The following is a 27,779-nucleotide window of genomic DNA, read 5'->3' on the forward strand; positions in this document are numbered from 1 at the left end:
AGACGACACCGTCCCCCCCTTGATGAATGGGAGAAGGAGGAGGAGCTACGTAAAGACCGACGTCGCTGATCATTGGTGCCTGGCGGTTCCCACTTTCGCTTGCAACTCCCTCCTTCCTCTCCAACTAAGGGTGCGCAAAACCTTTCTTCTCTCCTGATTGGCCAGCTCAGCTCATCAATCCCAGGTATTGTGAAGCGCATTGACATCGCTTTTGACAAACAGGCTTGTACAGGAGTAGCAACTTTTTATATACATAAACATATATAATATATAGATATAGATATATATTTCGGCTCGGCAATATTCCAAAGCTCTCTTTTCTATAACTGTTTTATGGAGATAGAGAAAGATGTAGATGTTATTCCTGTGCCTATCTTTTCCTTCTTTCTTGTGATGGTGATGCTTGGTTCCTGGAGATCGAGATCTTTGAACAACACAACTTTTTAAGGAGTTGCCCAGGGAAGTCCTTTTGTGACTTGCTCCTTTTCCATTTGGGCTTCCTCCTTGTTTTCTTTCAGATGCTCTCCAAAACGCATGTGTTGGTTACATTAGATTTTGCTTTAAAACAGCAGGCGTGATTTCTGTGGGGAAACGGCTGTAACGTTCCATCACTTTGTTTTTTTCTGAATTATTTTTTAGCACCCATCAAAAGGCAGGTGGGTGAGAGCGCTTAACTTTCTGCCTGTGTGTTTGTGTGTGTGTGTGTGTGTGTGTGTGTGTGTAGTGTTGTGTTGTTATTGTATCTCCTTGCACTTTGTTTCTTGTTTTTCTTTCTTTCTTTTTTACGCGACCTCTTTCATTCAGGTAAAAAAAAAAAAAAAGACTGTATTTCCCCCCCCCCCCCTCCCAAAGTTGCTTTTGTCTCTTCTGTGCTGCATAGAGCTTTTGGATCCTGGGGTTTTATAATGTATTTGAAATCCTCACTAGATAGGAGCAATATAAATTTTCTGACGCTCAAACCTTTTCTAGTTCACAAATCAGTCACCCTTGTCACATTTATTGAAATTCCTCAACTTGCCACACCAGGACGGTGGAAAAAGCAGGCGGCGCCTTTGTTGCTGACCAAGCTTGTGATCGCCAGAGAAAATTTACTTACCTTCAGATGAGTGAGCAGAAAAAGAAATAACACTCCCTTTGATTTAGTTAGGAAAATGCAGACATTTGGATTCAGTGCAAACATACAACACTTGCTTGTTTTCTAGATGCAACCCCTCGATTAACCTGCCTTTACCCAACTCAAGTCTATTGAAAAACTACGGATAGTTCTTCTTTGTTCCTGTTACAAAGACCCATTGACTATATATTAAAATGATTGTCGAGATGTAGAAGTATGGTTACTTAAAAAGAGACAATCATTGTGACTCAATCAATTAAGCAAAGCAACTTGGGTATGTTATTCCCTGTGAAGCCCGTGTAGTTTTGAGAAAGGGTGCGTTTTGCTGAGAACAGTGTTTTTAGTTTTGTTTTTTTAAAAAAGCCATCATAATAATATTTTAACCTGGACCATCCCCAACCCCAATACAGAAAATGTGAGTCTGTGTGTTAGACGGAGACGGAGAGGGATGTTAATAAATGTTAACTAGAAATCAAAACCCTTCGGGTTTTGAACCTTTGTCCAGCCTTTATGTGACTTCGCTATGACTTTCCCCTAACCTGATTTATCCTGTTTTCTGTTAAAGGAGTTAGGAATCAATTCCCCTGGCAGATAAAAGTGCACGAAAAATATTTCCTATTTCAGAGCTGTATATTTCAGTGAAATGTGGGAGGGGCACACTGTTTGGTTTAAGTAAAACAAAAACAACCTTTTTACTGCCATTCGGCAGTGTAATACTATATATATCAGATTTCCGAGTAGGTTCAATGCATAAAGGAGGATATTCCGGGCAGTTCTATTAGCACGGCTTCATAGTTTCTGGCCGATAGCGGAGGTAATACTGCTTGCATGAGAGAAGGCTTGCACACACAAACGCACGCACGCACACACACAATGTTTTTTTGTGTGTGTGTGTGTGTGTGTGTGTGTTTACACAGACGCATACAAACACATACACACATACATACAAGCACACATCTAAGGTCCTAAAGCAACAGGTCTGAAGCATCTTCCCTTGATAAGGAATATAAAGAGTTTTCATGTGTTAGACTTGGTATATGTAATGAGATCTTGCTCTTTCGCCCTCTCGCTCTAGTATGCCTAATCCCAGAGCGACGGGCAAGAATCTCAGGAACGTTTGGTCCCAGAGAGAATAATCTACACATACTTGAAGTTAGCAAAAGGGAATAGATTCGCCTCTCCAAAATGCAGAGCAACACTTAACCCCATCTCAAGAGTCAACAGCCGTGGAAGGGTACAGTCCAAAGTTTGTTTGTTTGTTTGCTGTTGAGAACATGTTCAGATATAAAGTCCATTTGTGTGTGTGTGTGTGTGTGTGTGTGTGTGTGTGTGTGTGTGTGTGTGTGTGTCTGCGCGCGCTCTGTGTGCAAGTGTTGTGGGCTGCAGAAGTTATCAAGTGGGATTTGCGGCATGCTCTCTGCAGGAAACGAAAGCTGCTCCAGTTCAAAGCCACATGCACCAACGTGACATATAAGCCATTAAAATATCATCCTGAAGGTTCATTTCTGCCTCTCCATACAATCCCCAGCTGCTCCCAGAAAGCAAGAAAAGAAGAAATGAAGGATGACCGCCTCGATGAAGTCGCCCAAGAGGTGTTTTGGTTTTGTTTGATCCAACCGCTGCCCACCCTACCCCCTCTATCCCACCCACCCCCCAGCCTCTCCTCTCGTCTCCCTCTGTCTTTCGACTTTCTTCTTTTTTTTGGTCAGTTCTGACATGCTAGGCAGAAATGAGGGGATCTCTGCTTCAACAGGTGGAGAGGGGTAAGTGACTGAAGTGGTGATCAAGGGGTGGGAGACGCGGGGCGGGCTAGGAAATGCGGCTTCCCTTCTGCCACAGTCAGGCCAAGCGCTGGAGCAACCTTTCACCTTCAGGAGGCTTGTTATGTGCATGAATGAACCTTAGGAGCCCCCCCTCCCCTTCGCACACACTCTGCGGATGTGGTTTGGCACCTTTTCAGGCACGTGGGCAGAGACTTTCCTCCACGGGAGACTGCTGGGAGGTAAAGCTGCACCTGGCCCCACCGCCAAAGGCGGGCAGGGCTTTCCCTTCCCCGACCCGAAGGTCCACACCGCCAAGTGGATCGGGGCGTTTGTGATCAAGGTGCTTCCCATGGTGCCGCTGGGACAAGCGCCCTATATCTGAACGCCCACTACAGGAGGGCAGACGGAGAAAAGATAGGGCAGCGAAAGAGATGCGGTTGCCTCGGAAGAGAGGGAACAGGAGGCGGAGAACATCAGAGCGTGTATCCTAAGCAGACAATGCCCTAGGGTGCCGAGCGTTAGAGAAGTGCGGTTATCTCGGTCCACCTCTGCTCCAGCCTCCCAACCGTGGAAGATGAGTCGCTGCTTTGGGCTCGAGGTGCAGGGGGGAACCGAGAGGCGGGGACTGGTCAGACCAGGTCTTGCTCCCCCTTGAGAACTCGGCACCAGTTTCTCTGTTTCAGGCACTCTCTCCTGCGCAGTTAGGAAGGAGTTAACCATGTCTGTGGCTAAAGGTCTAGTAGCCAAGACTTCGTAAGCTTTTCACAATGGACCTTCCATTCCCATCTCGATCAGGAGCTCTCCGTAATCGGGTGACACTCCCACCTCCCTTACACACAAACACCCCACTCCACCATCATTTAACTCCTTGTTTCTTTTTTTATTCGTGCAAAAATGTCTACCAATCTGCATGGTATTTTATTTTTTTTTTAAAAAAACACCAACCACCACCAAACCCTTTCGCTGATTTATTTTGCTGCATTTTTATTTTATTCTTTAAAGAGAATATCTGTAAAATCTGGATCAGAAGGAGGAGGGCGACAGAGCTTTAGGCTATCCAAGTCTTAAAGGGAATCGAGAAGGATTTCCACGAAAGTCACATCTCCCCCGCCATTCTCTCTCTCTCTCTCTCTCTCTCTCTCTCTCTCTCTCTCACACACACACACACACACACACACACACACACACACACACACACACACTATCCTGGTCTGGCTGTTTCTCGCAGTGGCGAGACCGGTGAACCCCGTTGCATTTCCTCGGCTACTGTTGATCATGTAGTTAATCAGTTTGGATAAGTGTTGAAGGCTTGAGTTCTTGAAGTGGCCGGCTTTGGAAACACCCCTGGAGCTTGACCTCTGACCTGCGACCGGGAACATGTGCCGGGCCCACCGTATCCGGGACAATGACTCGAGTGTGTAGCCGCGCGCCCGCGCGCCCGCGCGCGCCCGCCTCTGTGCACATTGGTTCGCCCTTCCGTTTCGAAAACGACTAGCTCAACCTGATTTCCTAACCTTCGTCCAAGAACAGAGTTGCTCTAATGCTCTCCGCAAACAATTTGTCTAGCTCTTGAAAGGCAAGATCTGTCCAAGTGTCTTCTGAGTTACTCTATAAGAGTAATAGACATTTAGGATTACCTTGAGCCTTGTATGCTCAGTCTCAGAGCGTTGAAAAATATATGTTATGCTTTTAAAACAATATGCGTAGGGGAGGTGGATTCATTGCAGCTTCCCTTGCCTCAACTAGGCCGTTTGAGGATGGAAATAGTTCATAAGAAGAACCCCCAAATTCCGCATGGTATTCCAAAGAGTCAGCTGGATGTGTAAAAGATTTGCTGGAAGTTTATTAGAATGGCTGGCTGCATCGAGAGTCGGGTTACCGGACATGGTTTGAGTGCTGCCAAATTGTTTTTAGTATGGAAATAGAGGCTGTTGACTAGTCGACCTGCAGCAGAAGTCCAGCCTTTCTGGATGTAAATACTACACACACACGCGTACAAACACCTACGCACACATACACAGGCTTGTTCCATCTCATCTCAGAAGTGCATCTCACACAGTAAAATAATCTCATGCACTTCTGGAATGGAATACATAAGAAAGAGTTCGGGCTGTAAACAGACGCTGTTTACGGTGCCCCCTATTTTGAAATTTCGGGTGAGGTGCGTGTCAAACTTTAAACTAGGAGGGAAAAAAGTATTAATAAGTGAAGTTAAGGTATATAATGCCGGGGTTTTTCCCCCATTCATGGACCTTGCACCTATTTCCTCTTCTTTTTTCGAGCCAAAAAGAAACAGGAAATCCTATCTTTTCCCTTCTTCAGGTCAGAACACTACTTCGGTGTTAATAATAACCCCAAATTTTACATGATGTGCGGAGACGTTGTACTCCATCTTGATAGTATTTGAGGAAATATGGTCTCTGCCCCCCTCCCCCGGACATCTGTTTATTTTTGAAAATTAAAACGTATTCCAGAATAAGAATAATTAATAGCATCATAATAATTTATAATGATTCAAAAGTGTCAAGTTTGGGCATCCCATATAAAGCCCCTCCTTGATTCAATAACTTCATTGAGCATTTTAAGAGTTTGTTTGTTTGTTTGTTTGTTTGTTTGTTTATTATTTATTTATTTATTTATTTATTTCACTCCCATTGGAAATCTTTCTAATGTAGTTTTTTTTATAAAAACAACAGCTATACAAAAGCTATGCAAAATCACTCTTTGAGCTCAAATATTTGCATTCTTTGGTTCTTATGAAATAATATAAAGTATATGTTCCTCTCCTTCCTATCTCCCTTTCAGGAATATATATTCAGAAAGAGCTCCTGCAACAATATTTAGACTTGGTCATTTACTTCCTCTGCAATTGGCACAAGGGTTATCGTCACTCTTTCGTATTATTCCTACTTTACTGTTCACATTAACCACTAGCACTAAGTCATGGGCTGAATCTATTGCTTTTTGAAGTCTGCTCTTAAGTCTTAGTATCTGCACTGAGAGCTCCCCTCTTGGCACCGTCAGGCCATTGGTTCTCCTTTGAAAAGTAAGAGTTGGACGGTGCAAAAGCGGCAGCTTTAAAGCATCTCACCTTTGGTTGGAAGAGTCTTGCAAACAAACACGACGATATTAGCGCTGAAAAGTTTAACATTAGCTCTGAAAAGTCCATAAACAATGCAGCGTCGTCGGTGGTAAGACTTCTCAGTGCTCAGCCAGGAGGTATGTGTCAGATCAAAGCAGAATTCTGGAAATCTCCTGTCCTATCTCTTCCTCTAAATCAGCCCTAGGGTTGTTCTGTAATATATGCACGAAGTTTTGAAATGTTTTATTGTAAATATATTCCACCTCTTCCATCTCTCCCCCTCCCCCCCCTTCTTTACTTCTGCCATATTTTGGCGACACAAAGACTTGAGTTCCAAAACAATTTGAGGTTTTTATTCGGGATGGGGGTATTAAAAAAAAGAAAAAAGATTTCACACCATTCTTCAATTATTTATCACTTGCATATAAACTAGACACTTTAAAAAATATTGCCACTTTTCTCTCCTGAACAGGAACCAAGTTAGAAAATAAGGCACAAGGTTACCCTTGTAATGAGGAAAAGAAAACGACTTTACAGAAACCTTCTGGGACAGTCAAGTAAGTTAAAATATGACTTTCTTTTTTAAAAAAAAAGCCCAAAGACAATATATGATTCCTCCCCTATAGTGTTTAACTTGCTTGCATGAACGCAAATCAGCCACACAAGGTCCCACCAGCAAGCGCTTAATCCTGCTCTCTGCCTATTCATTTGGAGGTTCTAGAATTAATATTTGACAACTCTCTCATTGAAACAACAACCCCTGACCCTCTGTGATTGCATTGTCACATTATTCTATGACATATTCATCTTGCATTAATTTACGGGCGATTTGATTGGAATGAGGTTTGACATGTATTGGATCCTATTAAAGAAGAAAGCTTTGATCTTGGCGATGGGGTTCACATGATATGTATCATCGTTACCCGGTATACCAGCTTTCCACAATGTGCTGGCTACCCAACTTCCACCATGCGAGGAGTTAAGTAGGGCATTGATTGACATCTTGTCTGACAGGAATACCTTAATCTGAGGCACTAGATTAAGTATTCCATTTGAAATAAACATTTGATTGGGTTGATCTTCAGTAATTCAAGTTCTGAACCGGTGGGAGGAAGAGGATTTGGAGCCATCCCATCTTCACAACTGGTCATTACCTTCTACCTGTTACCTGCTTTGTCATCCTTTCCTGTAGCTTAGCCCAATTAGACATTAGTTTTCAGCAATAAAAGGCAATATTAAAAAGGGGGGGGGAGAGAGATACAGAATTTCTCCTTTATTTTACATCAGTATTTTCCGTCATATTTTCTGAGCCAATACCTGAAGGGAGGGTTCACGTTTAATTCTTATCCTTATCTTGCGGCGATTCTTCACCAATCCTTCCACGTGGCTCTTCTTGATTTTGGTGAATTCCGTCCCTTCTCTTAAGTCTCCCGGCTGCCTAAATGCTGAATAGGTGATCAAGAAACACGGGCTTCCCCCTGTATTATTCTCTTACAACCCATCAACAACTCAGTTAATCCCCCAGATAACTTGGGTTTTAAATGGATTGCTTCCCTCGAAATCATGTGCACGACACAAGTCTTGCCCCCGTATATTTCAGCTTAAGGAAGCCTCTTATCGGGCTGGTTCCTTTTCCTATGAATTCCTACGCTGCTATTCGAATTAAGGCGACAAGGTCCGTAGTGCACCCTGAAGATTTGCGTTTACAGGCGATTTTTGAAGTGGGAAGGGGTAGAGTTGCATAGAAATCCCTTATTCACAAGACTTTCCTTCTTCATAAGCAGTGAAGACCTTCTTCGGAAAGGTCACCACTTCCCTACACTGATTCAATGACCCTTCAGCGAGACAGACATAGAAAACGCGAAAAAAGTTTCTGCGAGTCTCAATCGCCCAGAGAATCTGGCTGTTTTAACTGAAAGCTAAAGGTCAGATTCTGCTAGCAGATACAGCCTAATAAACTCTGTTAAGGAGATGGGGTAAAGAAAATACTGGCAGCGTATAAGACCAGATGATTGCTCTAAAGTTTAGGAAGTTTATTTATTTATTGTTGTTGTTTTAAAAAAGCTTACACTCTTCCATTCTGTATTTACTTATTTATTGGGGAAATCAGCCAAGTGTCGTATTTATGCAGAAATGTAATCTATTCCTTGAGGAAGATAGGATAATATAAACTACAAATGTGATTATATCTGGTTTTAGAGTGCAAAAAAGCACCTCAGACTCTTAGGCTGTTGATCCTTGGAACTGATCGAGAAGGTATTTTGGGGGGGAAAGTGTAAATCTCCTTCCCACAACAGATTTCTGCTGAATCTCCAACCTACAGAAATAATACTGTGGTTTCTCTTATGCAGATATCTTAACCACATCTTTTCCAGTTCGTGCCTGAGGTCACTGGAAGCAACAGAACACGCCATTGGGCGGCAATCCTGCCGACACTTAAGCAGACATAATTGTCGCTGGTGTCAGTGGGAGACAGAGGGCAGAATGGCTGCTTTGCTGCCTACTTTCTGGTATGCATTTATTTCCTAGGCTATGATAAGCAAAACCTGAAACGGAAGAAGTCAATTGTAATTTGTTCAGCTTTGCAATGGTTATTAGTAGGTGCTGTCAATGTGTGTGCGTAATAAGAGGGTTTTTCTTCAACAAACCTCATCTCTCTCCTACCCACTGTCTGGCAGGGCAAGTCTGTGATTCCCCCCCCCCTCCCCAAACCACTGGGCCACGGTGTTCAAGTTGTTAGGATCCTCAAACCAGTTCACAAGACAGTTAAGCCGCAGCAATCTCATTGAAACCCGCTTACATAGTCCCAATAGGTGGACTTAACTGGGCTCTGTGAGTAAAGGGCATCTTGCCAATACTTTACAATTGGGCCACATTGTCCAGGGCAGTCAGTAGGGGGAGAAACTGCGATCCGCAAAACATTTTGTGTGGACAAACGTGCAAGGACTTCTAATTGTCTCTTCCACGCCTTATGCGGCTGCGGTCCTCCGGTGGGAAGCTAATGGCAGTAGTAGTAGTATTAGCAGCAGCAGCAGTCCAGTGGAGCTAGTAACCAAACAATCTTATTGCCTTTGGGGAGTCTAGATTCTGCTTTTGGCTAGTGGCCGTGCTAACGCAACTGGGCTGGGCGTTATTCTTGCAAAGTGCATCTCTCCTTGTCATCAAGTTCCTCAGCTCCAGTATTTATATTAGAAGTGGAATGCGTCCATGAGGGCCATGACAGTTTTAAAATATAAGGCGGGGAGTCCCTGCCATCCCGATTTGTTTATTTGTGGAAGGGTGAGCTATTCTGCTCTTCTGGTCGTTTTATCTACTCAGTATATAGAACATGTTTTGCAGGCAAAATGAACTACTAAATGAACCGTGCGCGCGCGCGCGCGCGCGCACACACACACACACACACACACTGAGGGAACCACAAAGAAAAGCGCACATTAGACAGGTAAGAGCTGCATCGCAGATGCAAGTCTCCTGGATAACTCTGGAACTTTGTTCAGGCCCTCCTCGTTCTGTTTCCTCCGCCTTCTGGTCATGTGTACAGCTCCATCTGCATCACCACCCTCCCTCACTTGTCTGCTCTGTCTCCTTTATGCGCGCGCGCGCACACACACACACACACACACACACACACACAGAGAGAGATATGTCTCCCAAGGTACACAACAAATGCTAGGAGTGAGAGCACTAACTTCACCTAATATAATGAGAGAGACACCATGGGCCATTTCTTTTCCATTGGACTCATGCAAGCAGAGGGGGGAACAAGGGGGGGGGAAACCCCTGTGAGGAACCTCAGGGTTTTAAGTAAGAGCGGATAAAGCCATTAGCGTTTGACAAGAAGCCATGCCAATATTTTAGAATGGCCTAAGCCAACCGATAGTAACATATATATATTGATAAACTGTTCCAGATGTTTTCTCCCTTGACTGAGGACTGTCAGGACTGAAGGATGTCAAGAGTGTAGAGGTGAAGTGGTTGTAAGGAGGGATGAGGAAAACAGCTTTATTTGGAAGTCACACTCTCAGTACCTTTGTAAGTAACAGCCTTCCAGAGTCCTGCTTCCGATAACGTTTCTTTCTTTCTGTGATCTCCTTCGGAGATGGTCAGGGATGAGGAAGGGGAAGGACGAAATGTTTTTGGCTTAGGGCAAAGAAACTGGCAAGGGAAGGTCGTCTTGAACTACTGGGGGGTTTAAGTTGTCTACATAAACATGTTACGTAAGGAGAGCTAGTTAATTACAGCGTGTGTAACTTTTCAGGTCCTCGGGGCATCAATGTGTGCGCGCGCGTTACATTCATACAATAATAAATACCGATTTAGCTGCCTTTTATTTTATCCTCAGTATTGTGATCTGTACAAAAATGGTCAAAAACAAGAATATAACTCCCGCTATGGTATAAAGTGTAATGAGATGCTTCTTAGATAATTATTTATGCATGTCGTACATCTTGAACTCAATATTCCACGATTTAGCAATTCAAAAATATTTTATAGGAGGCAGGCTCCTATTTTTCTGCTTTACGTAAATTTGATTGGCAATTGCTTGAGTCGGGAATGGTTGTTCCCAAGCATACAAAAACAACATTTAGCAAGCAACTTTAGAATATCCCAAGAAATTGTTTTGATGTTTGCTAAGGTCTGTCTCCGGGGTGATTTTTCTAAAATGCAGCGACTGGCAACTGTTTCCACAGTATAGCTAAACGTTGCTTTTAAAAAATAAAAACAAAAAGTTCAAATATTTTTGGGGGGGAGGGGATAGTGGTGGGAAAGCTGTAAGTGTTCAGTGCGGCTTCAGATGGTTTATTTACTGTATGAGAGGATGTAAATTTTGCGATGATGAGAGAAAGAAATATTTACTCTTGAAACTGAAGTTCTGTATCCCGAGAAATGATGTTATTCTCCTTTAATATGTGACTTCCTTTGAGGGGGGGGGGACACTTTTAATTCACCACCTAGTCTTGCATCTGAAATGAGTTAAAACCCATCCTATGCATGTTTCCTTGGAACTTCCACTGAATTCAGTTGGGATTACTCTCAAGTGAGTGTTGTGATTGCATCTTTAATAACACTGACCTCACTAATACTCAGGGCATTACCACAAGTAACTTAAGAGCGGCTTTCGGTTTCAGGACATCACTTGTGCAGCTATTAACACGGGACAGAAAGCGGAAAAGAATATTATTTTTTAAAGTACGTGTCGATTTTGCATTTTACTTTTGCCCAAATGGTTCAGTTTTAAAAAATGAAATAAAAATAAAGGGCTCTTTTCGCAGGATGTCATTTAAAAGTAAAAAATGCTGCTTGTTCAATGGGGGGATACATTCTTAAAATTGCCGTGTTTCTTACTGGATTTTAAGTAAAATTGAAAGCTGCCCTTCTGCAGAAAGTGGGTATACTTAAAGTAACTTTTACGTTTAGGAGTTTAGGTCCAGAGTTCAAGGCTGAATTTTGATATTATCCCACTAAATGGAGGAGAACAGAATTACCTGAATTCAGTAATATCGGGTTCCAGCATTCATTGGAAGGGCTCTCAATGACTTTTTTTTTAGGTGGGGGTAAAAATAATAAACCCTATACTTTTATTTTCATCACGGATACAGTACACTTGCAATCGGTTTATTTTCCGTTTGACAATGAGCAAATCTGAGCAGCATAACGTCCGATAGATTTATCTATTAATCTACAGGTTGCTTTTTAAATTGACTTGATCTTTTAATTGCTCCTTATAAATGAATGTGGGCGATTGCGTTTGACAGGGAGAGGCAAAGGGATTCGACACGATGTTTCACACGCATCCAGGCTGCTTCAGGTGGTCAGAGACTTATTAGTTGCATAAGCCTCCTGAAATGATTTGCAATATTTGGATTGGGTTATATGCGCCAGTTAATTGCAGGTATTAGGTATGACTTTTTTGTATTACTTTTAAAGGTGGGGGGACATAAATATCGTGTAATCGTGGGAAATGAAAGATGTGGCAGAGCCTTTGTTGTTGTTGTTTTAAAGGCCTGGTTCTCTGGGCCGCCAACAAGTGTCAGAAATCTAAATACCTAGCTGCCCAGCTCCGCTTCCCAGGACGACTTCTGTATGCAAGGCCTGTCTCTTCCACATTGTGCCCATTTCTGTTGGGGACGGGAGTCCCGGAGATTTGTCTGTGCTATAAATAATCAGCAGTCAAATTGATGGAGCGGTTGGGCTGGAGGGTAGGAAGCGAGGGTGGAGGTAGTGTGTGTGTAGGATTGGATCCCTCGAAAGCATCTTGCGTGGTCCGGGGTTTGGGGTCCACCACCATCGCTGTATTGCTTTAAAAAAACCAACCTAGACTTTTGCTCCTGGCCCAAAACAGGCTTGGTAACAAACCTACGCGCTTCTCTACTTGCTACAATGGTGGGTCGTAGGCAAAGGAATTTATGAGGCGGTCTCAGAAAGCCCCGCGCGTCTCCTGTCTTTCGGATTCATTCATAATCTGGGCGATTGTGAGGGCAGGGAAAGGGGACGGAGAAGAGCTTGCTACGTCTCGGCAGACCTTCTCCGGGCAGTCTCTCTCCTCCCTACCTCCTTCCCTGCTGATTCCTGCGGCGGCTTGGCCTAGCCGTATTTCGCCCCCCCCCCCCGCTCCCCTGTCCCTCGAGAGCGGAAGTTTTGTGAAAGTCCCTGTGTGATGTGTGCTACCTTCCTCCCCTCCCGCCCCTTCTCCATCTTTGTTGTTGCTCTTGCAGGAAGGAAACTGGAAGGGAGTTGAGAATTGCACTTTGGTTAGTCCACAATGAGCTGCTCGGTGGCCAATCAGGCAGTCCGCCCCGAAGCAGACACCGATCTGAGCTCTCCATTAAATCGTCTGCTCATTACGAGGCTAAGTGAGAAAAAGAGACAGGGCTGGGTGTGGAAGGAGAACGTGTGTGTGTGTGTGTGTGTAAAAGTAAATGGTTGGAGGCTAGCAGGAGAACAGAAAGCAGAAGGGGCTTGAGCCACGATCCAAGCCATGCAAGAGTCAGGAGATCACTCGGGATACCTCCAAGCGCCTGGCTCTTCTAAGCAGATGATCGGGGACAACCAAAGCGTCTTTGGAAGGGGTGGGGAGAAAGCAACAGCCACCCGCCAGCCAGCCTCGCCTCCCCGGCGCTCCCAGGAGCTGCTGCCGCCGCTTGCTCAAGGCCTTGTTCCTCCTTTGGCAACCACTGCTCATTAGCGCGTAAACGACTCGGAGGACCCCTCATTTCGTCTGGGGAAGACTGTTCCAGCGGCCCTTAATCAGTTAAACGCAGATAAAAACAAAATGCGGGGAGTAAATGCAAACACCGGACAAGCTCGGCGCACTGGTTAGAGCTAGAGAGGGAGGGGGGCAAAGGGGGAAGAGGAGGAGGAGAAAGGGAAGGAGCTTTTGGTGGGGGGGGGGATTATCCACAAACGCAGCGCAGGCGCACTGCTTCCCGAGTCCTCTTCCTCCCTCCCCGCCCCTTTACCCCTTCCTAAATCTTTTCAGACTTCAGCGGGGACCTGTCAGCGCTGACTTCGGTCAGGCGGCTTCGGCCAATCAGCGACCGCCCTGATTGTTTGGCTCTCTGGGTTGGAGCCTAGTCTGTGAAGCGCTATTCAGTAGCCTCCCAGCGTCCTGCTGCTGCTTCTCAAAGCGTATGGGATTCCACGTAGGCATTAAAAAAAAAAAAAAAGGAAGGAGGAAAAACACACACACACACACAAAATAATGGAAGAGGAGGGGGAGAAAAGAAAGGGGAAGGGGGGGAGCGGGGAGCAAAAACAAAACAAAGCCAAATAGTCCAGACCAAGAGAGAGGGAGGGGAAAAACCTTTTTTCTTTGCGGGTGGGGGGGACGACTTTCAAAAAAGTTTTTCCACCGCTCTTTCCCTCTTCCTCTTTCTCCCTCGCTCCCCCCTCCTCGGCGTCAGGTGACTTTTTAGAATTGTAGTAGAACCAGGAGAGCTTGGCGGCTTTGGGGGAGCCCAGTAATGGACTCTGCTTCACTCTCCAAACGGAGCACGGCGCTGAAATTACTAGGCTTGGCAGGGGCTCCTCGTCATCGTCATCACCGCCACCATCACCACTCCCCTCAGAGCATGACAGGCTTCGCCGGGCATCCCCACTCCATGGTTCCCACGCACCCTGGGGAGTACGCTGCAGAAAGCCGCCTCGGGCTGAGTCCATTCCGGTCAGAACACATGGGGCACCACCACCATCCTCTCCATCATCATCATCATCACCACCACCGCCACCACTCTCATCCTCCTCATCACTCAGCGGCCCTTAAGCTCAGCCCTGCCCCTCAGCCTCATCCCCACCATCCTGTGACAGGCCAAGCCGAGGTGGTACCCAGTCCAGCAGGAGCATTTGGCCCGGCGCAGTCAACAACAGTCCCTTACGCAGTCCCTCACCCAAGTCATGCTCTTTCATCAGGTAGGGAATTCTTCCTGCGCAGAGATCTGACAGCCCCAGTCATGCCAGGGCTCCCTTATCAACACTCTGCTGCTACAGGTTCTCACCATGGAATGTTTGTCTCAACAACAGGTAGCTACCCCGGACACCATGCTCACCACCACCACCACCTCCACCACCACCACTCAGAAGCCGGAACTCCCTCGCTTTTTACTGGACTCCACCATGAGCAACCTCCCCATGCAGCTCCAGGTGGCCATCTAAACGGACAGATAAGGCTGGGGCTACCTGGAGAAATGTATGCCAGGTCTGAACCTTTCACGCCAGTACCAGTCTCCAGGACAGATCCTTTTGCTGCTTCCTCCTTCCACGGCTACGGTGGCATGAACCTGAACGTGAATTTAGCTCCACACCACGGCCCTGGGGCTTTCTTCCGCTACATGAGGCAGCCCATCAAGCAGGAGCTCATCTGCAAGTGGATCGAACTGGACCAGACTCCCAAAAAATTATGCTCGAAAACTTTCAGCACCATGCACGAGCTGGTGACTCACGTCACCGTGGAGCACGTTGGAGGGCCGGAGCAGTCCAACCACATTTGCTTCTGGGAAGAGTGTCCCAGGGAAGGGAAGCCTTTCAAGGCCAAATACAAACTGGTCAACCACATCCGAGTCCACACGGGGGAGAAACCTTTCCCTTGTCCTTTCCCGGGATGCGGGAAAGTCTTCGCTCGCTCGGAAAATCTCAAAATCCACAAAAGGACGCACACAGGTCAGTATGGAAAGGTCTTTCTTCATTCGTGTTTTGTTCAGCTATCTGCTGCATGTGAGATCTCCCCCACCCCGCCCCCGCCCGCTATAATTCTACATAGAATTAATACTAGCCAATGAAGACCGGATCAATAGTTTGTTTTGATTGTTGTCTTTCGTTTGAAGAATTGAGGCGTGTGTGGATGCATAATGCTGACGTGTATGTGTATGTGCGTATGCAAGGTCTTCCATGATTTAGATCGGGATTTCCTGGAGAGGGGAGAGTTAAAAAGCCCTATAGAGACGGAAAAGCGTCCAATCTTGATGCAAGCTCGCAAATTAGGAGCGAACAATGGAAGTTGCAACTTGTCTAGGCAGTTTTGAGTGATGCTGCTGGGATGCTGCTTCTGCCGCCTTCCTTGTGAGAAAAGCACAGCTGCAAGGTCCCCTCTTTTTGTTTTGTACGAGGAACCCTGCGATGTTTCATCCCAAGTCTTCGTAAGAGCCTTTTCCTTCTTAAACTGCTACGGAGGTTGAAATATGGGAAGGTGCTCTTTTGGAACCTGGGAAGGAAAGAGGGGAGTAGTGGTGTGTGTTCGGAGTTAATGTTGTCTTCCTAGCCTGTTCCTTTTGAACGGTCATTGGCCAGAATTATGAAGGAATTTTTTGTCAGAAATAGGAACAATTTCTAGTTAACACAGAAAGGAAAGTTATTTGAAGGGGAAGACCTTGCCAACACCCTCTTTGACCTCGGAATCCACAGAAGCATCTGTGGTGAATGAATGAAACTGGCGGTATAAAGTTTTCAGACTTCCAAATTCAGCCTGTGAAGTTGTACAGAGTTAGTTTAGCAGCCGGTCTTCTTAGCTTTTTATTGCCTTCTCCACTCCACTCCTTCCTATCTGACTCCCTTTCTCTCTCACACACACACCAGAAGATAATAAATAAGCCCTTTTGGAAAATTAAATCCGTTCCACTGTGCAGTTTTTTTGCACACACACTCCACAGCCTTATAAACTCCCAGGAAAACGACATAATCCTATTGTAAGATATCCTTACAACCCAACGACTCTCTCTCTCTTTCTTTCTGCAGTTCTAAAATGTCGTAGCCTTAACTGTAGTATGGTTAGGTTGGTCCCCTTCCCCCCTCCAAAAACCACGTTTAAAATAAAGCTGTGCATTTGATGGAGAATATTTTGTTACTTATTTTATTTAAAATATTAATAATGCGAATGACACCAAGGCATCTTCGTGTTAGGTAGGAAAGCACTGAAGAGCACAGTTCATCCCTTAATTACAGTGTTTTTCTTAAGTAAACAAACTTTTACTGCCCTTTAGCCGCCTTCTCCTTTGAAGTCTATGAAGCAGAAAATGGTCGGATTCTTGGTAAATTTGACCTACATCAGTGCAACCAGTTGAGTGCCTGGGAAGGGTGCGGGCTTGGAGTTCAGCATTCAAAATGTACTACATTATGTAGTCGTTTCGCTTGAACTTCTCTGCTTAATTAATTTATTTTTGCAGTGGTGGTGGGCTAGGCTTGGGATGGAGAGAGGGAGAAGTGGAGGTGGAATCCTTAGGCCTTATTACAATGCAGCGTTTTCGATTGACCCATCCCTCCCTAAATTCTCAAACCCAAATGTTTCTGAAATGGCAATAGAACTTCCTGCAAATTATTCATGAAGACAGTTCTAGATTTAAACGAGAAAATAATTGCCTTCTCAAATATTAATGACGTTGCGTTTCCCTGAGCCTGGGCAGACAGGAATGGGTTTCTGGAGATGAGAGAGAGGGAGGGAGGGAGGGAAAGAGAGAGAGAGATCGAACTTAATTCACAATAACGTAGCACAGGTATCAAAAGAAGGAAAGCAAAAATCACTTCCTTACCATCAGAACTGGCCAAAGGACAATTGTGACCAAGGTGGTGTTTAGGCCGCAGTAAGAGAGGTATGTTTTAACTTGTAATTTATAGTGCTGGCGCTGGCAAGCTCAATATCCCTCCTCCCCTCCCCCTCGAGAATTTTGCAAATACTTTAATCCAGTCCCAGAGTTGGGAGGATTATGCTAAAATCTCCAAGCTGTACGTATTGCTCTCCACAGCGAGTCCTGTGAGAGCTACAAGTGTGGGTAGAAAATGGCGGTGTCGACTCGCTGCAGTGTGTGCGCGCGCGCGCCCTTGCCCCCATCCGTCCTCAGTCCTCTCTTCCTCTCTTCCTCCCCCCCCCCCGCATCTCTCCACCCCCAAACACACACTTTCAAAAGTGCGGCGGGTCAGAGACAAACATTCAAGCACATTTCCTTTTGACCGATACATATTTACGCGCAGGGAATCCTATCCTTTTAACAGGGGGAACTCTAACATTAACCCTAGGCCTGAAACCATTCATAGATGATAATGCGCTACAGCCAACAAGGAAGAGCCCATTTCTGCAATCATTTCTTGTGGCCGGGGCCTTTATTTACCTCTGCCAAGGTGCCGAGGTGTGGAAGGAAGCTGGCCATTTTTATTTATTTTTCTGTTGCTGCTCGCGAGAAACAAGACCGGTCTTATACCACGATGTAACTCACTCCGCCCGATGGCTGGGTTTATGACGGGGCCTCTCCCCAGGGCCTCCTAACTTACTGCTTGCCTGTGCTACACCAATCCTCGTGATTTGTTATTTCAGCTGAGTAGCGGAAGGTCAAACTGTTTCTTTACAAGGAACTATAATTAAAATACTTAAAGAGCCGTCAAAATATACAGACGACCTTCCTTTTCTTTTCTCTCCCCGCCAAAACAAAGCAAAATGAGTAAATACCTTTCGATGCAGGTACACACGGAGCCTCACTTGTCATGCCTAGCCTGCTAGTAACGTCGTTTTCTCGCAGGCCTGAGACCAATATTGGTATTTGCCACCGATATTCTTTAAGATGTGGAACCATATTTTACTCCTTGCAATAACTAGCCGTCCAGCACGGCGGATTTCCCTGAATCATTACACCGACAGAGAATGCTTTTGTAGGGGGTGAGTAGCAGTTGCTTAGCTCCCCACCAACATTTCTTAAAGAACACTTTCGCCTTAGCATATTCAGTAGACACAGCTTTTTTAAATAAAAAAAAATGTTTTGTGCTGAAGTCTGAATATATAACATGGCCTCATTAAGGAACTCATGTTTTTAAAATGCTACACAAACAAACACACACTAACACACATATGCACTTACCCTGCTATTTTGGCAACATTTGCCTCTAAGAAACACATAGTATCCTGACCTTCATTTCCCATCCCTGTCAAATATGCGTTATATCATTTTTTGCGCGACTTTCGTACGCAAGCGTCTCTGTCTGTTGGTTTTTCAGAATAAGGCATCCGTGCCCCGTAGAGACATCAAAGCACGTGGCTTCAACGTGTTTTCCTTTATCGGCGAAAAATCGCCCATGCAGCATTTGGTGTACAGACTATCTCCAGTAGATTTCATGGGGAATCTGGCTTCCTTCCGTCTCTCACCCCTCCTCACCTTTCCAATATCTCATCCCGCATATGGTGTTTAATATGTTTCCAATGCATATCATCTAGCCAGATCAATGAGTTCTCCCATGGACAATGCACTATGGACTGCGTCGTTGTTTTTCTCTTTCTCTCCGCTGCTAAATAGGTCCCTGTCTGTTAGTTTCTGCAGATTTTCCTTGATAGCAAAATGAAATCTTGGCCTACTCAGTAAGGCGTTGGCTTTCCGAGCAGAATGCTACTGAGATCCTTCTAGATCATTAATCTATACTAAGGATATGAAGTGGAAAGATACTCTATCGTAGATTATTCTCCAGAAACTACCAGAACTGCCTTTAGGTTAAGTTATGTATTAATTTAGTTATTTCCATATGAATTTGAGAGAGGTGAAAGAGATGATGATGATAGATAGATAGATAGATAGATAGATAGATAGATAGATGATAGATAGATAGATAGATAGATAGATAGAGATAGATAGATAGAGTTAGTTAGATATAGATAGATAGATAGATAGATAGATAGATAGATAGATAGATAGATAGATAGATATAGATTTCTAAACCTGTGCAACACTGGTTCAACCGTGGTATATCTAAACGATGGTTTTAATGAGCTGGCTGCTGACATTTGCTCATCGTTTCCTCCGAAGCCTACTTTGCAATCCCACTTTCCTCCAAAGCCTATTGGCAAGGTCAAATGTGAGCTCTTGTGCGACTCTGTGTGTGCGCGCAAGAAGAAGGCGCCTTGCAGCATGTGGAGTTGTTTATGTGGGAGTGCCCGAGACTAGTAAGAAGCTATGCACCACAAGGCCACGAATCCGTAGGTTCTGGGGTTTCAGATCCTAACCTAGGTTATGTAGCCATCTCTGAAGTAAAGGGGTTGTCAGGTGAGAGAGCTTGGAGGGGCATTTGTGAGATGGGAAATATGTGTCCATACGGACACGGTACGGATAAGAGGAGCGAGCGAGATGGGCAAGGAGCCTAGGGAAGAGAAAGCGTTGTCCCATCTCGTCGCCCCAGGCCCTTCATCCAAGGCCTGGAACATTTCCACCCTTCCTCTGGAAGGCAGGCATTGATAGGGATGAACACACAAACTCACACACGAAGCTTCCCCCCTTTGTCATTTCAGAAGACCCCACAGCTTTAGAGATCTCTCCTCACACCCTTGTAATCCTGTTCACATACAGTGCTGCTAGGCGCTTCTGCTGGGTTTGGCTCCACGGCCACTGCTGGGAAAGCGAGGTGGGGCGAGGGCGACACAGAGCTCATCGCTCAATAACCTGTGACCTGCAGACACGCCACCCCGCCACCCCAATAAAACCCGCACACCCGCACCTTTCCCCACCCTGGTCCTTTACGCAAAGTCTCCCTGGATTCCCTCTTTTCCTTGCAGGCGAGAAGCCCTTCAAATGCGAGTTCGAGGGCTGCGAGCGCCGCTTCGCCAACAGCAGCGACAGGAAGAAGCATTCCCACGTGCACACGAGCGACAAGCCCTACAACTGCAAAGTGCGAGGCTGTGACAAGTCCTACACGCACCCCAGCTCCTTGCGGAAGCACATGAAAGTCCACTGCAAGTCCCCACCTCCCAGCTCGGGCTACGAGTCGTCCACCCCGTCGCTGGTGTCGCCGTCGTCGGACTGCGGCCGGGAGCCCCCTCAGCCGCCGCCGCCACCGCCGCCGCCACCACCTCCCGCAGCGGCTTCCTCCACCCAGGCGGCAGCCAACCTGAGCGAATGGTACGTGTGTCAGAGCTCAGGGGCCAGCGGCATCCCGACTCCACCCAGTAACTCTCCGTCACCTCACCCGGGAGAGGCCGCTTACACGAACTGCGAGCCCCGGCCCACTTATTAAAGTCAATACGGTAGGATGGCCCGCCGGCGGCGGCGAGACTGCATTGTTCTTTTCGGGGTGCTGTGGATCCTTGGCTCACACTGGACGAACGGCGGGTCGGCAAGGCCCGGTTCTTGGGGGAGGGGCGGAAATCGATCCCAGGCCTGGGGAGCAAGCCCCCTCCCCCTCCCCCCTCCCCAGCCTCTTCCCTCTTCCCCCCGTCAGTCACCTTCGATCAGAAATGCTGCACAGGCTATCGGAGAGAAGATACATTGGGGGGGGGGGGTGGACAAACCTCCTCCCTCTCTCCCCCACCCCCGTTTTGTATTTATTATGGCACAGAGGACAGCAGACCCCCCCACCCGCCACCTCCCCCTCCCCGCACCTCTTTCCATGAGCTCTTCTTTTTATTTTACACCCTCCCAGGGCAGACTCCGCGGACCAACTCCTTCCCATACGTTTACAATGGCCTCGATTTGAATGGAAACATCCTTTTGTATCAATGAACCAAAGTGTTTTAATACGGATTTCTAGCTGTACAGCTGCGATCGTCGGTGCTGGTATCTTGTGATGGTGTTTTTTCTTGGACAGTTTTATTAGCCCAGTGTCTGGATTTTAATTGGGTTTCTTGGCAGGGGTGGGGGGCTGTGTGCGTGTGCTTTTTTCTCTCCCAAAAAGGAACATCAGTATCTATAAATATATTATTTGTTACCGAACTGTACAACAAATCGATCAATTAAATACTTTGATTAATTTACCAGTTCAGTTGACGTTTTTTTCGGGGGGGGGGGGAATCTCTTTACTGCCCCTTTTTCACCAGTATATTCTTCCCACTTGTCACTAATAAAACAGACCCAAGGGTGGCTTAATGATTTATGGTACATTTTAATTTACACTAGTAATGGATTTAAATGCATAAACATATTCTCCTTTTCTCTTCCCCCTCCCTCGCATTATTTCTGTTGAATTGTGAGTTCTTGTGACTCCTTAGTGGATGGAAGGTGAGATCCATGTTAATTGGAGAGAAGGGGGGGGGGAGTTGTTATGAGTGACGTAATTGTGTTGAGTTGCTTGGATTGTCCAAAAGGATTCACGACGTGTCGATTTTTTCTGAACCCGTGGTGTAAACCCAGTGGTGGTCTGGTTTTGAAACGCACAACAGTAGTTATGTAAAATAACAATTCGAAATATTAATTATTTTTTTTGTAAAGGTAAAAATAAAATGGTTTTAAAATCTTGAACATATGTCGGGGTCTCTAAAGCTATATGATTGTTATCAGCAGTATGTGAGTCCTTGTTTCTAGCGAATTCCCTAGATGCTTGTGGAAATATTATTATATGGATTTCATTTACTGATTGTAGCTCCTAAACGCGTCACTTTGTAGTAAGACCCATATACTTCAATGAAACTTATTTACAGGCAGTATATTTAGGAATGAGGGAGGGGGCGTGGTTCATTCTAATCGATTTTTAAACTATGGAAAGGCCCATTTGTCTGTAGGCATTCTAAGATCTTAGCCAAAACACTTCTACAAAGCCATTTCCTTCAGTTCAGTGAAGGAGAGTGAAGCAAAACGTCCAGCCCAGTCTCTGGGTTAGCCATGTACACACCACCAGCAACAGAAATTTCTTATTTCTTGTGGAATGTATTATCCCTAGAGCAGTCAAGTACAACATTTTCCTGTTGCCTAGAATGGACACACAGGAGGATGTGGCTCCAAAGGGAATGTGCTCTGAGCGTGAGTGAGGAGGGATAATAATCAAAACAACATATCCTCCCCTACCGTCCTTAACATTCCCACATTTCTGAACTCTTTCTTTCTTTCTCTCTATCTTCCTTGTGCAGCAGGACCATATGCTTATTTACTCGGAAGTAAGTTCCACTGAGTTCATTGGGACATCCCAGTGAAGTGTGAACACCGTGGTACTTACATCTGAAGATGGGGCGGTTGGTGTAATTCAGGCATTCACATTAAATAATAAATAAATAAAAAATAGAAGAAAGTCTACCTATCTGGGTATCAATCCACCTATCACCTATCTACCTTTTGAACAATGTGCATGACTTGGTTCCCCATTCCTTCTCACTGCCTCAGCGAGAGATCCTTAATAGATCGCCGAGTTACATGGACGAAACATAGCAAACAAAGAAATAACCATCCCGTCCCGATTCTCAGGATAAAAATTAAAACAAGATATTCGTTGCCATTAGTGCTGCTGCTCATTTACTCCCTCTGATCTAGTGGAGCCGTCGTGGAAATGAGAAGGTAGAGATGGATGGATGGAGGCCATCTGCGAAAAGATGCTTCCACCTTGTCTGGAGTTGGGTTGCCCGCTCCCGGCTCCGTCCCTCGGCCCTCCTCCTCCCTCTCCCTTTTCTTCTTGATTTCTTTCTTTGCAGAAGCGGTTTTTGGATGTGTAGGCTAATCACCTTTAATTTTTCATTTGCTTGTTACAGATGTCTATCCCGTTGCTCTCAAGGTAATCTAGACAGAGGCAGCTGAAAAGCCCCGCATCTTATGCCTTAGACATCAAAGCAGTCTCTCACAATGAAAGTATTTCTTCGCAACGGTGAATCTTCATGGTGAGTTAAGATTTCTATAGCAATAGGCAAGTCATACTTAAAAAGAGTGAAAAGCGAAGTCTGGAGCCCGTCCAGTCTTTTCATGAAGGACATAATATTTAGGTCTAACAGATTCTCTCTCTTTCTCCCCATCCCCTCGCGGCTCAGTTTCTTTCTCCCATCCTCACCGATGTATATATATAAAAAACAGAAAACACCCCAACAGTGCCAAAACCACATCACACACACACACACACACACACACACACACACACACACACACACACACACATTTGTATGTTGTGTTCGTGATGGACGGGGAGTATGCATATTTTCCCTCCGAATTTCCGGGGCAAGAAAACCCCCACGCGAATGGGGGTCCTTGTTCCAGCCCATAATCAGAATGGATAAGAATGTCAGGAAGAATAAGGGGGCCGCCTGAATCGCCGTCCGCCAGTTCACTTTTGTTTCTCTCCTTCTGGGCCATGATCAGAGACGGCCTTTGGGATTTGATGGCGACTTTTCTAAAGGCGAGGAAATGGGTTTGAAGGAGGGAAAAGAAAAGGAGAAAGGTCTAATCAAGCCCGGCCTTGTTCAAAGGCTCTGATTTTTATTTTATTTTTTTTGGTTGGAGGGTGGGGGTTGAAAGTGTGAGCTTTATGGTGCATCAACATGCCACGTTAGGATCGCTATGGTAATGAGCCTAGCAATAGCAAGCGCCCTTGAAAAGGAGGCACACTCCATTCGAGACAGTCTATTAAGATACATTTGCACTGACCTTTGGTTTCATGCTAGCTTAATACATTCAATCTGCTCTTCCTCAGAGATGGACTTCCTCCATCTCGTCCCCTTTGGCTTGCTTTGCTGGCTTGCTCTCTAAGGAGGGCTTTTGTTGCAGCATCTTGGATCTCTGCGATTAAGAAACCGAAGTAGGGGAGGGCGGGAGGGGACGAGGCGGTTTTATAAGAGCTACCAGTGTCGAGTGAAATTTTGCACCCATGGAAATCTGGGGCTGGGCTGGGACTCAATAGTAGAGGACCCACTTTTGTTCAAAGCAGCCCACTTGGCTAGAATAGGACTGCTCAGGAGCAAGTCAGTAATGGACCAGTTTTGTTTACTAGTGAGCTCACAAAACTCTTGTCTCCACGCCCCTAGGCTTAACCCTGCTAAGACATCCTACAAGCACGGTCCAAACAGTAGCTGGTGTCACTATTCTTATTCATAAATGTATATATTTGCTGATCTTTGCTTTGCAAGTAACATTTCGATATTTCTGTGTCTGACTCCATCCTCCTTAGGATCTAGCTCCTTGCTGAATGCTGCGGCTTTAAGTTGCTTTTTGACACTATTTCCTTCTTTGTAAACACACACAGTCACATCCACACACACACACACACACACACACACACACACACACACACACACACACACTGCTGAAGATAGAGACTGAACTAGAAAGGGATGCCATTTCCAGAACAAAGACTGAGGAATCTTCTGAATTTCTTGACTCTTTCACGGAAACAAACAAGGACTAGATCCTAGGTGTGTGGCAAAAACCATGTCCCAAGAAATTAGGGTTTAATGCCTTCCAGGGCTACAGAACTTGACACTCCCAAGTCTGAGGCCACGGGCGATGGGCCATGGTCCCGGGAAAGTTAGAAGTCCATGTTCCAGTAATTGTCTTCTTGTTTATTTTATCCAAGTACCCCAGTGAATAGGGGAAAAATAAACACGCCGAACAGAAAAAAAAAAAATTCAAACAGTCGAGTCGTCTTTAGTGCTAGCCCTTGTGGCTGAATAAAAAAGGATGGTCCAATTTCTATTGAGCTGAAAAATCTTTGAAGTGGGAGTTATTATCTGAGAAATTCCTCCTCGTCGCCCTAACAACGCTGATGAAACGTAAAAAGCTTCTTTGTCAGCGATTTGTTCTCCCCTCTGTCAAACTCCCTCTGCCCCGTTAGCTGGGACCGTTTCTAAAGAGATGGAACCAAACTTCTTAAAAGATAACGTTGGGATGGAGACAGAAAATGTCCCAGTATACAATCAGATACATACATCTACCTACGTCTGTCTGCCTATGTCTGTCTCTCTGTAGGTGGAGGGGGGCGTGTAGCTCTAGGGTGGGGAGGGTGGGAGGGGGAAACGAGAGGGGGGTGGAGAACGAGAGCGAGAGAGGATCCCTTCTGCTTTCCGAACTTCTCAGCCCCAGAGGAACTGGATCTTCTATTCCGAACTCATTGGCTTGAATTCTGCCCAAGCCTTTGTTCTTTGCACAAAACCCAACTTCCTACGAACGCCGTCCATGAACACCAAGTCTGTAGCTGCTGAACCTCGCTACCCTCCCATTATCCCAGTATAAAGAATGCAACAGCTCGTACATGCCTTTATTGCAGGCTCGGCTCGTGTTAATGCTGAGACTACCTATTAAAAAGCACGTTTCTCTACTGCAGTGCACTAAAATGGTTACGCCTTCAAAGCGATGGCTTCCATATGTCTCAATGTTTTATTGTCAGCGAGTGGAAAGAAAAGTAACAGCATCCCACTCACTCCGCAACTTGGTACTCTCAATTGGGAGGGAAAAAACAACAACACCAAACTCAAGAGTCCATAGATGTCTTTGGGAATGAGATAGTGGCTTGGAGAATGCACTGCTCACCAGTTTAGCATTTCTGCCACACTGGTAGTTTTGGGTCCCCATGAAATGGTAGCATCGTTGTTGGGCCCTCTTTTGTCGCAGCCAAGTGCTGAGTGTAAACTATTGGCAGTGATCCCAGTAAGTTTTTGTTGGCTCAGAGGCTGAGGAAAGAAGAGTGGTTTAACTGGTGCTTGTTTATTGGAAGATACTGGGCCTTGCATTATGGAGGCCGTCTTAGGAATTCGCAAACACCCTGTCCATACCTCAGTTAGCAGAAGGATTTGTCGTTTAAACCAATTGTACATCATCAGTTCCAATCGATATGTGAAATAAGTCCTAGTGAAATAAATAATAATGACTTCTATGTATCGTGTTTAGTTTTGAAATGTTTCCAGCGGGACTCTGTGGTCCTAAACAATTTCTGAATTAATAAGCTTCTTTGAAATAAGTGAGATTCATCTTAAATTTAGGCATTTATTCAGGATTGAGGTTTAAATAGCACTTGCCTTAATCAGAATGAAAAATATAGACAAAAGAAGAAACACAACGCAACTCCCACCCACTCACACCATAGTATTAGGGCAATACTTTTATTAGGCCAACAAAAATGTCACAAAATAGTGAGGAAGTTTTTAAGATCTCCAAAAGTTGAGACTTCAGTAAAACGGAGTGGGGGGGGGGGGAGAGAGAAAAATCGTGGCGTTGGTATCATTCTTAAAAGGGGGTGTGAGAAAAGATAGCGGAGTAAGGATGACTCCTAATAAAGCTTTCATAGGAGTAAGCCCCATTGAAAACAGTGGGACTTACGGGTAAACAAGGATTGAGCTGTAAGGCTGCAATCAGATACACATTTACCCGGGAGTAAATGTAAATCCCATTGAACTCAGTGTCACTTACTTCTGCATAGATGGTATTGGTTTAAAAAAAAGGGGGGGGGGGTTCTCCTAGGAACTTTCCAAATTTCAGGTTCCATCTTCTAGAATGATTGGGTAAGGAAACACACAATGGATGATTCCTCACGATTCAATACAGGAACTTCAGTAGATAAAGGTATCTCATTTTTTAAAAAACTGATTTCAAAATCATGTGTCGTTTACAAGGAAGATTATAATCCAAATTCAGTTTCCAATCTACCAATAGATGCAGTTTTCCCCCAGGGGTTTAATGTTTCTTTATTTGAAAAGGATATTTGTACAAATTCTGCGTAGTGTTATTGTATCTTTAAATATTTACGAAGCTTCGGTGCTTCTTTTTATAAAGATGAATTAAAATGTTTTATTTTTCGCCCTACCGTGCTATTTCTGAAAGGTTTTTTTTAAACAATCCCCTCCTATCACTTGTACACTAAACAGCAAAAGGAAAAATCAATTCTACGCAGCAACCATGTATAATTTGGGTCGGTTTCTAATGCGATGTAATGGCAATTATTGTTGTTGGAATATTATGGACATGTTATGGATTTTTAAATAAATAAAAAAAACGAATATTGGATGAAAACATCATTGCTATCTGAAAACTCAATCTTATGGAGAAATAATTTGTACTTTTAAAATAAAGCTCTCCATGAGGAATATAAAACTTGCTTCTTTGTGATTAAATTCGTCTTTACTTTTCTCTTTTCTCTCCCCACCCCCTTCCAGCTGATCCTTTGAAAATCAAGTATCCGTTGTGGCTTCAACAAAGCCCCTAGAAAATGATAAACGATTCTCTCAAGTTAGGGTTGGAAAGCTATGGTGCCCAAGAAATGGTTTGGCGCAGGAAAATAATATCTGCTTTCTACTACACTTAGTGTTTTGTTTTTATAAATATTTCCAGAACTGCGGGGGTGGGATTGTCTTGTTTTTAAGAAGTTAGTTCACTGGCAGATAGTAATCAATCCCTTTTTCAATGTGAATAGTCCATAATGAGTCCCCTCAAATTTCTCCGCCTTCCCACAACTGTATATATCTATCTATCGAACGCTGCTAGCTGCCTATGCCTACTACTGCGTTTTGCTGCACATGCGCATTGTGCAAGTCGTTGATTTGCCTTTCTCCTGCTTGGAAATATTATCAGTGCAAGACCGGAATCCTATGCGCGCTCACTCGACAGTAAGTCCCATCGAAATCAGTTGGAGCAAGCAAGCTATATATAGGATCGGGCTGTCATTGCACTAAAGAAGGACAGGTCAC

The 27,779-nt window shown here is 45.0% G+C and overlaps 1 protein-coding gene across 15 annotated transcripts; it reads left to right on the forward strand.

The window, feature by feature from the left end:
* The first annotated feature begins 69 nt into the window (after positions 1–69).
* Positions 70–27,186, forward strand: ZIC4 (Zic family zinc finger 4). 15 transcript variants are annotated; one of them, XM_028731238.2, is made up of 7 exons: positions 74–184; positions 2,190–2,348; positions 2,643–2,706; positions 6,432–6,516; positions 14,480–15,115; positions 19,974–20,316; positions 20,837–21,655. In XM_028731238.2, exons 4-7 carry the CDS (start codon positions 6,471–6,473, stop codon positions 20,979–20,981), a joined length of 1,170 nt encoding a protein of 389 aa, XP_028587071.1. In that variant the 5' UTR covers positions 74–184; positions 2,190–2,348; positions 2,643–2,706; positions 6,432–6,470; the 3' UTR covers positions 20,982–21,655. The 15 variants fall into 15 exon arrangements, with proteins under 15 accessions (XP_028587077.1, XP_028587071.1, XP_028587076.1 ...); XM_028731239.2 differs by lacking the exon at positions 74–184 and adding an exon at positions 226–656; XM_028731243.2 differs by lacking the exon at positions 2,643–2,706.
* Positions 27,187–27,779: the final 593 nt, after the last annotated feature.

This window comes from Podarcis muralis, chromosome 6, assembly GCF_964188315.1.
Source record: "Podarcis muralis chromosome 6, rPodMur119.hap1.1, whole genome shotgun sequence".
In the NCBI taxonomy this organism is placed as follows: Eukaryota; Metazoa; Chordata; class Lepidosauria; order Squamata; family Lacertidae; genus Podarcis; species Podarcis muralis.

Excerpts from the sequence above, each read along its gene's own strand:
- ZIC4 (XM_028731231.2), top strand. The coding sequence starts at position 13,924 with ATGGACTCTGCTTCACTCTCCAAACGGAGCACGGCGCTGAAATTACTA. Across the intron at positions 15,116-19,973 it reads CCACAAAAGGACGCACACAG|GCGAGAAGCCCTTCAAATGC; the intron begins GTCAGTATGGAA and ends TTTTCCTTGCAG. Across the intron at positions 20,317-20,836 it reads GCAGCCAACCTGAGCGAATG|GGCAGACTCCGCGGACCAAC; the intron begins GTACGTGTGTCA and ends ACACCCTCCCAG.